The sequence below is a fragment of the Phocoena sinus genome, chromosome 5 (genome assembly GCF_008692025.1).
Source record: "Phocoena sinus isolate mPhoSin1 chromosome 5, mPhoSin1.pri, whole genome shotgun sequence".
NCBI classification, from domain to species: Eukaryota; Metazoa; Chordata; class Mammalia; order Artiodactyla; family Phocoenidae; genus Phocoena; species Phocoena sinus.
In genome coordinates this window covers 94,897,392-94,910,566 of record NC_045767.1, presented here as the reverse complement: position 1 = coordinate 94,910,566, position 13,175 = coordinate 94,897,392, and the positions used below count along the sequence as shown (strand labels likewise).

General features: G+C 41.9%; 1 protein-coding gene across 2 annotated transcripts in view; it reads right to left on the bottom strand.

Annotated features, from left to right (window-relative positions):
* Positions 1–13,175, bottom strand: part of FRAS1 (Fraser extracellular matrix complex subunit 1) — a 458,507-nt gene that overhangs the window by 268,131 nt on the left and 177,201 nt on the right. For both annotated transcript variants that reach the window (XM_032632916.1, XM_032632915.1), the window contains exons 5-6: positions 9,608–9,767; positions 7,743–7,876 (exon numbers count right to left, since the gene is read on the bottom strand). In XM_032632916.1, the coding sequence (XP_032488807.1) occupies positions 7,743–7,876; positions 9,608–9,767 (294 nt within the window). The remainder of the gene's footprint in view (positions 1–7,742; positions 7,877–9,607; positions 9,768–13,175) is intronic.

Sequence of the window (13,175 nt, the reverse complement as noted above, 5' to 3'; positions counted from 1 at the left end):
GCTTTGATAAGAATGAACACTTTTCAGGGCAGTGTGACTCTTAAGACGTCTGCACATTCCTCAAGTCCCATCCACTTCTAAGCACAAACAAAAGCACAACTAATAACAATAATAGTACTTCGTGTTTGCCAGGTACTGTTTTAAGTGTTTTACGTGACCCTGTAAAGTAGATGTTCTTATCCCGCCTTCACAAACAAGAAAATTAAAGATCAGAGAGGTTGTGTGACTTGTCCGAGGTCACAGAGCTGACCTGGTAACAGTAAGTGGTTGGCAGAGGGACTTCAGGGCATCAACCATTCAACACTTAAGAACATTTACCTCCTGCTGAGTCACTGCTAATCTCAAAGTGAAGGTATCCCTCCCTTGATAAACTATCTCACTATTCTTTTGCATCTGTATGGGAATCCACACGTTTATATGTATGCATTAGGAGGTCCTTAACATGAAAAAAAATCAGTCATGCCCCTAGATATCTAGGAATAAGCCAGTGCAGAGAAATGTGGGTGACAAACTCTAAATGCCCAAAGAACCCCTACCGCCTTATTCCTACAGTTTCAGCTCTATCACCTGCACCCCCAGAATATTAGACCCTTTGTCACCACTGCCCTAAGAATTTTCACAGCAACAATCTCCTCGTTAATGCCAAAGAATCAGCTTCTCACTTTGACATCACCACAGCCTTTTGAATGGAAGGAAGGTAGGCAAATTAAAGCCAAGAGAAGGAGGATTAGAATAAACCAAGTTTCAGTGACTAAGAAGTGGTAGATCTTATACAGAAGATACCTCCTGGACAGTTAGCTGCACTTTCTCTTACAAAAAGCAGAGAATGAGATTTTATTATCATGGTTTGCTGTGGAATTCCCTCGGCAAGAAAAGAAGGCTGGTGTACTTTGGGGCATGTGTGTAGGGGGGTGTCAAGTAACCTTAATTTTTCATGGAAAGTTCCAGTCATGCTTTAGTGGCTTTTTTAACCGAATTATACATGATCAGCTAGATTAATGCATTCCTATCTAATAGGAATTTATTTCAAACACCTGAATCACTGGAATTCACATGACAACTGTTTTCTCTGCTTTAGGTTACCTTATTTCTTTATAATTCTGTAAAAATATTATGACCATTGATGTTTAATAGAGTATGTGAAAATTGGACATGCGTTGAAATCATTGAGCATTTCTTGACCTCAGAACTCTTGAGTTTAATGAAATTTCAGTGAGGAAGTAAAAATAAAGGTATATCTGATGTCATACTCACTATTCAGTAAGTTTATGGAAGGAAACAATGAACGTTTACAATGTTAAGTAAACAGGGGACCAATGTCATGATCACAGATCTTGAACAGAAATACAGAGGTAAGTATGAATCTATCTTATCCAGCATGGAGTAAACCCAAGGACAGGGGCAGAGTCAACTGGAGAGTGGGAGGTATGGGTGGCAGATAACTACCTGTGTAGAGGCTGGTACAGGAAAATCAAGTTTCCGATTCTTACTGGCAATAATTATGTATTTCATTGACAGAAACAAAACCTTTCTTCACAAACAGAGCCCAAAAAGGGCAGGGAGGAAAAGCATTTAAAGAGAAAATATCCCATTACGTGAGAGAACTTCTTGACTGAGAATTGAGATCCCATCTGGGCTGGTGTTTTATAAGCAGGACTGGAGAGGCAAGTAAGAAGAAGGTGAGCAGCAAAGTGGGTTAGAGAAACGGGAAAGGCGTTTTAGCTGTACATTTTTGTGGCTATCATACACTTGAACCCTATTATTCTGGTCTTTGTAGATTTGCCCTTCCAAACCTAGAGACTACCCAGGGGCTAGTACGCTAGGGACGGATGACCAAATCCAGCCCACCACCAATTTCCATAAACTTTGATTGGAATGCAGCCACATCCATTCATGTACGTTTTAGCTACGGGTGTTTTTGTGCTATAATGGCAGAGTTGAGAAGCTGTTCCAACTATATGGCACACAAAGCTGAAAATGTTCACTATCTGGCTCTTTACAGAAGAAGTTTGCCAACCCCATGTCTAATATGGTACCCTCAGTCATCACAGGAGTTCAATGCCAAAATAATGTATGATTAATGTCATTACAATTTCGGGTAGGACCACCATTAAGGATATATAGTTGACCCTTGAACAATGCAGAGGTTAGGGGAGCTGACCTCCACACAGCTGAAAATCCGAATATAATTTATAGTCAGCCCTAGGTATCCACAGTTCCTCCACGTCTGTGGTTCCACATCCGTGGATGCAACCAACCATGGATCGTGTACTATTTACTGTTGAAAAAAATCCATATATAAGTGGATCCACATATTTCGAACCACGTTGCTCGAGGGTCAACTGATTGAATTATGGTTTTCCATATTCCTTAAATAAAAGTACTTATGACAAAGTTTATATTTTGTTATGGCTCAGAGCTCTTGACAAAATATCTTCTCCTGTATCACCTCTGAAGGTATAAAAATGAGATGAAAATTCTACCACCATAAAGTAGAACAGCCAACCTCCTACCATTGCCGAGGAAGTCCCACTGACCATAAGACTTTCTGTGGCCTTTCTTTGCTTTATAAACCAAAACAGAAATAGGAACCATCATTTATTCCCAACTCCCTGCCTTCCAATATCAAACACAACACGGGTTTGTTCCCTCAGTGTGCGGCCACTGCAGTTTGAAGCCATTAGAGTGCCATCCTAGCCTTTCAACTCCCTCGATGTCTTTCTACCTAATCAGAGCCCATAATGTAAAAAAAAAAAAGGAAAACAAAACAAAAAGAGTGGGAAGTATGTGTGTTGGGGGAGGTGGAGGAAGTGATGAAAAGTGGGGAAGAAGACACCCAAATGTAAAGCACAGAGTCACCGAGAAACATGGCGAGAACCCTTGCAAATTGGGGATTACAGTTTTACATTTCATGAATTCAAAATGTAAGAGGGTTGGGCAGTGGAGAGAGAAAAATATCTGATCTCAGTACAACAGAGCTACACTAAATGAAAACCTGCCAGGCCCTTGGTCGAGGAAACACGCACCTTTCTTAGCACCTGGCTATGGATCCAAGAAAGGGAATTAGCCAAGGGCAGGCTGCTTACCCTTGCAGCTTTCAAGCACTGGGTATGGACAGATTTCTCTTGACCAAGGCTGAGTAAACAGAAAGAAAAGAACTTGGGGGAAAAACTCTAAAGAGCAATAGAAAGTAATAACATTCTGAAGATGCACAGAAAGAACAGATTTCTGAAAACTAAGTACTGCAGGATCTAAAATAAAAGATTTAAAAGCCATTTTGCAACTTCAGTAAGATAGAAGAAAATGCAGTCTTTATTAAATAGAAGGAAGAAGCGATAAAGAAAGAAAAAGCATTGGGGTTAAAAAAAGATGAACCAGTGATAGGAGAAATAAGGATGAATTAAAAGAAAATTAAAGGAAAATCATCAAATTAAAATCTATACTGGAGGCAGTAAACCCAAACTCAAGAAGCTCTCTCCATAACGCAGAGGAAAGACACAAAAGTGAAAATGATGAGAGAGAAAGTGACCAAGGCAGGGGAGCAATGTTAGAATCATAGGTGTTTCTGAAGAAATGAGGATAATTGGAACAGACATGACTAATCAAGGCCGTAACTAAAGAAAACATTTCACACCTGGAATATAGACTGAAAGGGCTTCACAGTATTCTAGGCAAACTATGTGAAAAGACACCTCACTTGGAAATATCCTGGGAAAATGTTTTAAATATAAAGATGAAGAAACATCCTGCAAGAATTCAACAGAGTAAACTAGCTGAATATAACAGAATAGAAAGCAGAAAAACCTCAGATTCCTCCATGGCACTAAATTCCAGAATTTAATGGAACAGAGTTTATAGGGTTGATATGGGAAAAGATTATAATCTCCTTAAATTGTAGACCCCTACAAATTGTCTTTCATGAATGTAGGCACAATAGAAAATAATTCTCAAACACTTGGTGGCTCAGAAGACATACCAATCTTTATCTTTTTTAAAAAACTCTGAAGATGAAGTTCAATTCACTTAGATTAACCAATATTGGGAATGGGAAAATTGTAGTATTAAAAAAATTGATGGGAGAAAATATTTGCAAATGAAACAACAGACAAAGGATTAATCTCCAAAATATACAAACAGCTCATGGAGCTCAATATCAAAAAAACAAACAATCCAGTCAAAAAATGGGCAGAAGGCCTAAACAGACATTTCACCAAGGAAGACATACAGATGGCCAAGAGGCACATGAAAAGATGCTCAACATCACTAATTATTAGAGAAATGCAAATCAAAAATACAATGAGGTATCACCTCACGCCGGCCAGAACGGCCATTATCATGAAAGCTAGAAACAGTAAATGCTGGAAAGGGTGTGGTGAAAAGGGAACCCTCCTACACTGTTGGTGGGAGTGTAAATTGATACAACCACTATGGAAAACAGTATGGAGGCTCCTTAAAAAACTAAAAATAGAACTACCATATGACCCAGCAATCCCACTACTGGGCATATACCCTGAGAAAACCATAATTCAAAAAGAGTCATGTACCACAATGTTCATTGCAGCACTATTTACAATAGCCAGGACATGGAAGCAACCTAACTGTCCATCAACAGATGAATGGATGAAGAAGACGTGGCACATGTATCCAATGGAATATTACTCAGCCATAAAAAGAAATGAAATTGAGTTATTTGTAGCGAGGTGGATGCACCTAGAGTCTGTCATACAGAGTGAAGTAAGTCAGAAAGAGAAAAACAAATACCATATGCTAACACGTATATATGGAATCTAAAAAAAAAATGGTACTGATGAACCTAGTTGCAGGGCAGGAATAAAGAGGCAGACATAGAGAATGGACTTGATGACATGGGGTGGGAGGGCGAAGCTGGGGCAAAGTGAGAGTAGCATCGACGTATATATACACTACCGAATGTAAAATAGTTGGCTGGTGGGAAGCTGCAGCATCGCACAGGGAGATGGGCTCGGTGCTTTGCGATGACCTAGAGGGGTGGGATAGGGAGGATAGGAGGGAGGCTCAAAAGGGAGGGGATATGGGGATTCATGTGTGCATATGGCCGATTCGCTTTGTTGTGAAGCGAAACTAACAAGGTACTGTGAAGCAATTATACTCCAATAAAGATGTACTAAAAAAAATTGGTGATAGTAGTGTCAGGAAGAACTCTCATCAGACTGAACATTTTAATGAGCCTACAAAAATGTGGATGGGCTAGGGCTCTGTTCACAAGGCATCTGGACAGAAGCTGAAGGCAAGCAATTTCAGCATGCATTTACATCACACACTAAGGGAGCAACCCCTCATTTGAACACAGGAATTTCTCCTTTTGTCAGAGATGATCACTAACTCCTAACATCTGATTATAACTATGCAAACAAATATATCCACATTTGCCTACCAAAAAATTGGAATGAATTCCAAAAGAAATCCTATCGTGATCCTTTGGAATGGTGGAAATATGGAAGATCATTTCCTTCTCTGCTTTTCCGCTTTTTGCAAACTTTCCTTAAGGAATACAGATTCCCTTTACAATTTAAAAAACACTTTATGGGCTTCCCTGGTGGCGCAGTGGTTGAGAGTCCGCCTGCCGATGCAGAGGGTGCGGGTTTGTGCCCCAGTCCAGGAAGATCCCACATGCCGCGGAGCGGCTGGGCCTGTGAGCCATGGCCGCTGAGCCTGCGCGTCCGGAGCCTGTGCTCCGCAATGGGAGAGGCCACCACAGTGAGAGGCCCGCGTACCACAAAAAAAAAAACAACAACAAAAAATCACTTTATATTAAAAAGCAAATTTTTCTAAAGCTCAACACCTGGAAATGCATTTCTTCTGATGAACTTGTGTTTTTTTAAATGAATGAGTTTTAAAAAATGAATGAGTTAATACATATAAAAGGCTTGCAATCATGCTCAATGATGTGAGCAACTATTGTTTTGTGATTATTATTATACATAAATGATATGTAACTCATCATTTTGGGAGGCGATACAGTGTAATGGTTAAAAATATGTCAGGTGTGGTCTGTTGAGGTTGTCATGTATCACTGCCTAGGTTAGAAGCAATGACAGTTCATAACTGTGGTACCTTGAGCAAATTATTTAAACTCTGTATCTCAGTTTTATCTACTATAACGTGGGATGATAATAATAGTTCCTACTTCACAGGGTTGTTACGCAAATTAAAAGCTCTTAAAATTAATGATTAGCACATAATATATGCCCCCAGATGGTGGCGGTGAGAATGTTTCCAACAAAGGTGCTAATTCTACAGCACCTCTTTATATCATCAGAACACCCAATGGTTAATAGTGATATTAAATCAAGAAAAATGTCTTTAAATAGTCTAACAGTTGGGTTTTTTTTTTTTTTGCGGTACGCGGGCCCCTCACTGTTGTGGCCTCTCCCAGCCGCTCCACGGCATGTGGAATCTTCCCAGACCGGGGCACGAACCCGCGTCCCCTGCATCGGCAGGCGGACTCTCAACCACTGCGCCACCAGGGAAGCCCAGTTGTCAATTATTCCAAGCTAACCTCTGATATGCAGTCAGGGTTAAGTTTTTAAAGACTTAAAGCAGAAGATTCACAATGGAGTGTTTCCTCTATCCATCCTCCCACCTCCCTTATTGTAATGGTGGCAAACTGCTTAATTAACCTTCTTACACAAGGGGACTAAAGCCTGGAATGTGTGAATCAAAATGCCCCAACACTACAATATCTTCTGAATGTAAGATATTATGCAACTCTACCAAGAAACTCATTTGTAATCTGAAAGCTAGGACAAGACTTTGTGATGAATTGAGAGGTGTGACATGTGTGCAGTAGTTGCTGTAGTGTGGGTAATACAATCTAGTCTTTAAATTGATACATTTTCCCTTTATTTGGCATTTAGCATTTCTTGCCTAATTGCCTTTTGTCTGCCTTTAAAAATATTGCCCAATTATCACAGTATGCCATGTTATTGATTTTGTTTTATTTGACACAAAGTACTGCTCTGTATCAACTGAATGTTGGCTTCCAGCTTTTGCTTAGATCAAAAAATGAGCTATTTTTCAACTGGAGGCAAACTCCTTTCATGGTTATCTGTCAACCGCTAAGAAACATCCATAGGAGCTACTGGAAGAAGAAAAAAACTATAAAATACCATGTACACCAAATTTATTTGCAATTGATTTTCTATTGTAAATCTGTGTGAAGAGCCTAATGTTGTGAAAATCAGACCAGCTTTAAATGAAGAACAAGGTCCCCCTATTTTAAACCTCCCTGGAGAAAATCCTTTCATAATTTGAATCATTATCTAATAAAAATTAAATAAGGCACATCTGGATAATCAGGTTCAAAGACATGCATATGTCTTTAAAAAGCAGGCTATACCTATGCATTGAAAAACAATAACAACGCTGATCATCTTACTGAATTTTCCAGATGTTCCGCTTCACATTTTTGGAACATCTGCAACTAGAGTTTGGTGGGCTTCTTTATGTGTACCCTGAAGGCTCAGTTTCATTATGTAACAATTAGCCTAAATGGCTGGTAATTAGACCTATCTGTAGCATCTAAGGGTAAAAGAAATCTCTCAGGGGTGGTCTCTAAAAGTATAAGGAAAATAAAACCGCCTTTGCTTCTTGTTCTCAGTACTTCCAAGGTCTGCCTGACAAAATCTCAGAAGAGACTCCAAGTTCCTGAACAGTGAAGTTAACAGCCTGTGAAGGATCCATTCTGAGGCTGTCTTCCTTACCTGGTTACAAAACAGAGGATGACACTGAGCTGCGAAGCACTGGGCGACCCCATTTCTACACACACACTTGGCGCACTGACTCAATGGCCAGTCCTCCCCATCCTGAAACACACGGCCTTCGTAGGAACAGGGTTCTGGAAGGTCAGAGCAATAAGAATTACTGGGGGGATTGCACTTGCTGATCCCAGGGCTGACTGCATGCGTGTGCGGCCAGTGCAGTCACACAGGGCCCTGTGCTCAGGGGCGCAGTGCAAACAACGGGGGCCCGTGCTTGGGGTATTGCTCTGCAGTCACTGTATGGAATTCTTAACTTTCTCTCTGAGTTTCATAAGTGAAGTCTGGTGCGACAGGTAGCATGTGCGACAGGTAGCATGTGCTAGGGGTTTGGGGTCTCACTCATGCGTGGCCCTACCTCCCTGCTGCCTCCTTGCCTTCTGGGTTCTCAGCAGCCTGACCCCAAATCCATGCCCAGTGAAAGCTGCCACCCTCCAACCATAGCAGGGACCTGGGTGTGGGTGCCTGGGGAGTGCATGTACCCTAAGCACCAAGTAGCGGGGGGACCCGGGGCACCTGTGGGGGGGGGGTCTTACCCACCCAGCAAATATCCCCGTGCCTTAGGGAGTGTGACATGAATAATAAATTTAAAACAGGACAGGTTGCAAAAACCATGGAAGAAAATAAAAGCTTTTTCCCCCTGCTTTTTGAACAAAGGGCCCTGCATTTTTATTATGCACCCAGTAAATTGTGGAGTTGGTGCTGGCTGATCCTCTAATCTCTCCAGGCAAAATGCTCCCAATAGATCTTTCTCATGGACAGCCAACAAGAAAGCACCCTAAAATGTAAGAAAGGAGCCCACAAACCCAGACAGCCCACTCTCTACCCTATCCCTAAACTGTTGTTGGAGTATTTTTACTTGTGGGGTTATTTGGCCCAAAGTAGCTGCCTGTCCTTTTCTGGTGGATGACATCTGAAATGCATGAGGAATGCATTCTACTTTCATCCTTTCCTAACCATACTTTTTAATCCCCAGAAGGGTTCTCCAGGGTAAACAGTCACCAGGAATGGAATAACTGGGGATCAGAAAGAAACCAGAGGTCTTTTTAAAGGGAAAAGGCAAGGATAGAGTGTAGCTTCCAGGTGCTATTTAAAGAGAGTAATTTTAGCTATTATACTCCAGGAGAGAATATAATACAGAAATGACAATAATTCATATTTACCGTGAAGTAAACACTACTTAATTATAAAAATGGAAAGGGACATATATCCCTAAAATGTAATAAAAGGGTACGTGGTCCAAGCATGGATTCTAAGGAGAGGGCCTGGAAGCATGCCCCTGGCTTGCTGAGCCATGCCTTGGTTTGCAGGCAGGCATAATCTCCACAGCGAAGAGGCCATAAAGACAAATGAAATACCTGCTTCCTACTTGGTGTGTTTTGGAGAAAGAAGTTATGTCAACTGAAAGACCAGCCAGCAGAATGAGTGGTAGTGTTACTACATGATGGAGAAGTGAGTTGTTCGTTCTTCTCTCCACCGAGAGGCAGGAGGAACTATTAATACCTTGGCCTTATGCAACCACAGCAAAGGGTCTTGTCCTTCCTCCCTTTCCTTCTTAGGAGCTATGAACACAGAGGGATTGCATCTGGCCAAGGCAAAATAATAAATCAGAGAGTCTCAGAATCTCAAGTTTGGAATGGAGCTCAGTCTCTGCAACATTGCTTCTGCCACGTGCAAGGCTACATCTCGGTTCCAATAAGGAATGGGGTTAGGGATCTTTGTACCACACTGAGCAAGAAAGAGAAGAGTTGGGATGTCACCAGGTAAACCTCAAAGGCAAAGAGGGTCTCTCTCTACAAGCTCATACTCACTCCCGGGGCCCACACAGACTGGGCAGCAGCTTCCTTCAGGGATGAATTCCAGCTCCTGGTGTCCACACGTCAGTGGTGGGCACGGTCGGGAGGTGCATCGGACTTCCCCATGAGTGCAAGAGCACACACTGCATGGGGAGGAGGCCCACTCTGTCCCATGCTGTGCGTTAGGGGAAAAAAAAAAGACAAAAAAATTATTGTCAGAATATAGGCTTTCATCTGACCAAACAGAAACAAGCCTTCTCTTAAACAAATGAAGGATGGAGCTCAGGAGAGATGGAAGAAGGCTCTAGGCTTGCAAGGCTGAGACCAGGGTTTGCAATATTCCAAGTCAGAGACCAACTTTATTTATTTATTTATATTTATTTTTTTAACATCTTTATTGGGGTATAATTGCTTTACAATGGTATGTTAGTTTCTGCTTTATAACAAAGTGAATCAGTTATACATATACATATGTTCCCATATCTCTTCCCTCTTGAGTCTCCCTCCCTCCCACCCTCCCTATCCCACCCCTCCAGGCGGTCACAAAGCACCGAGCTGATCTCCCTGTGCCATGCGGCTGCTTCCCACTAGCTATCTACCTTACGTTTGTTACTGTATATATGTCCATGCCTCTCTCTCGCTTTGTCACAGCTCACCCTTCCCCCTCCCCATAACCTCAAGTCTGTTCTCCAGTAGGTCTGTGCAGAGACCAGTTTTAAAACTGAGTTGTATTTTCCTTTTTTATCCCTAAAATTTTACATTTGAAAATTTCAGAGAAGCACAAAAATAAAATAAAAATGACCCCAATCCCATCATTTAAAAAATTCTATGCAGACCAAAGTAAAATATACACACATACACGTATATCTACTGAATTCTTTATATTATTTTCAATATAGCTCCCACTCTGTATTCTGCTTTTTTTTTTTTTTTTTTTGGCCTTTACTTTTTACCCTGATGAGTTCCCATATTTGTGTTCTCTCTCTCTCTCCCTTTCCCCACCCCTCTTTCTCTCTCTCCCGTTCCAGTGATCTTATGGTCCCAGGGAACCTGTCATAGCCAGCAGGAGGCACCTGGTCCAAATTGTAGAGCAAACTCATTCCTGGCGAGGGTGTCCATCTACACACACAGAATGTCCCTAGCCCACTTTAGGCTGGGATATGACATTCCCAAAGCTGGCACTGTATCAGTGATCTAACAGATCTATGTTTTGAGTTATATGATTTACTAAGCACCAAAAGTATCTAAATGGGCCACTCTCAGATGTGATGCAGAGTGAGGGCAGGGGTAAACCCTGAATGTAAAAAGCTACAAGTATGTTGATTGCTTGGGGAAGTAGCTGTCAAAATACGTTATGTTCTCAATGGCAGAGTGGAATGGTGGTGGCCTTTTAAAAAATGTATGAAAAAAATAATGAGCTTAGGGCTTCCCTGGTGGCGCAGTGGTTGAGAGTCCGCCTGCCAATGCAGGGGATATGGGTTTGTGCCCCGGTCCAGGAGGATCCCACGTGCCGCGGAGCGGCTGGGTCCGTGAGCCATGGCCGCTGAGCCTGCGCGTCCGGAGCCTGTGCTCCGCAACGGGAGAGGCCACAGCAGTGAGAGGCCTGTGTACCGCAAAAAAAAAAAAAAAGAGCTTAATCCATAAAGTTTTCCTCTTATAACATTTTCTTAAATATCATATTCCTTTGCCTCTATTAAATGTAGCATATGATGATACCTGATTCAGCACAAATCATATACAGACTTCTATTAAAAACGTCACACACACCCAGCGCTCAGTCATCTAAATATAATCTGGGGATTTCAACTGCTTCTCCTCAAGCCAGCATCCAGAATAATTATTCACCTCTCTGAAACACAAAAGGACTCTGTCTTACTTAACAAGTCACTGCCCCTTTCTTCTGCAAATTGCTCCCAGGTTGCAAGCATGCCAAGGCTGACGTTTTGGAATTACTAATAACCTGTGCTATTATTGTAACAATAATAGTAATAGGTAGTCACGGTCATCCAGTTATTTGGGAACCAAGTCCTCACCTTACCATCCTGAAAATTACTTTCTTTAGGTGGACTCACTGGGAGTACAAGAGGGCAGAAATGCAAGGAATGCACTGAGTTGGATGAACCACGGATTTCCTTGGAGGCATGCATGTTCTCAGATCCAAGCTCGGCCCTCCCTGACTTGGGGACTATGAATGTGATGTAATCTTTCTAGATTTCAGCTTCCTGGTCTAGAAAACTTAAATGGTAGGACGATATCTTGTGCACTTGGTTACTGTAAAGGTTAAACGAGGCAGTTGTGAAAGAGCCAGCAAGGGGAGTGGCAGGTAGGAGGTGCTCAATCCTCTCCCTTCTCTCTACTGCATGAGTCCATGGTCTTCCTACTCCTTTTCACACCTATGTGCTGACTGTGATCACGGCAACAGACTTGGATACCAAGGCCAAGTCCTCTCCTATCAATTTTTACTTCTTCTATAATTAAATATAAAATTTCAAATTTAGTGTAGCATATACATGGGCAAGTCCACAACTTGCTAATAAACTATTGGCTAATAAAAGATAGCAGGCAATGGACCTTTATGCTTTGAAGGTCTAAGCATAAAAGCAAAGGAAGAAATTGTAAGAGAAAAATTAATAGGTTCTGATGAGTTAAAATTTTAAAAGTCTGTCAAATATACATTATAAAAACAATTTAAAAGGCAAATGACGAACTGATTTTTAAAAACTGCAAATTATATTAATTAGAATTATACTCTACTATATAAAATCATTTACAAGCAATAAGAAAAGACTGGAGGCAAGATAAAGATGGTAGAGTAGGAAGATTCTGAGCTCACCTCCTCCCATGGATGCACCAAAATTACAACTACATATAGAACAACTCTCTCTAAGAACAACCTGCAGACTAGCAGAACAGCTCTTCTACAATTAAGGATATAAAGAAAATAACCTCATTGAGATGTATAGGAGGTGACCCATACCCCTGGCAGGAAACTCAAAAGCCGAATGAATATCACAAACTTAGAGGACCTCCCTAATAAGTAAGGAATTCCATCCAGCCCCACATTGGGCACCACAGCCCTAAGACCTGCACCAGGAAGATGAGACCCCATAACTGGATTTGAAAACCTGTGGGACTTACACTGGGGGAAGCCAGAGAGCTATAGGAAACCAAGACTCCTCTCTTAAAGGGCTTATGCACAAACTCACTCTCTCTGAGTCCCAGCACAGAGGCAGTGGTTTGAAAAGAACCTGGCCCACTAGCTGGCTTGCAAAGGTGGCCCCAGCACACCTTCCAGCCTGTGCCCACTCCACCTCTAGCCGTGTCACCAAGGTAGCAACCCCAATCCAGCTCACGAAAGCCTTGGCCAGTGTCCACTTCAGTTCCAGGCATCTTGCCAGGGAGGCCCCAGCCCTGACTGACATACCCTAAAACCCACCCCTGCCATCCTGCTCCAGCCACAACTGCCAAGGCCACCTGGCACACAAAATCTACATAGGAAGAATTCTACACAAGGCCACACCTTTAAGACCAGGAGAGATAACTGTTTCACCTAATTCACAGAAGCAAACCCAGGAAAAACAAC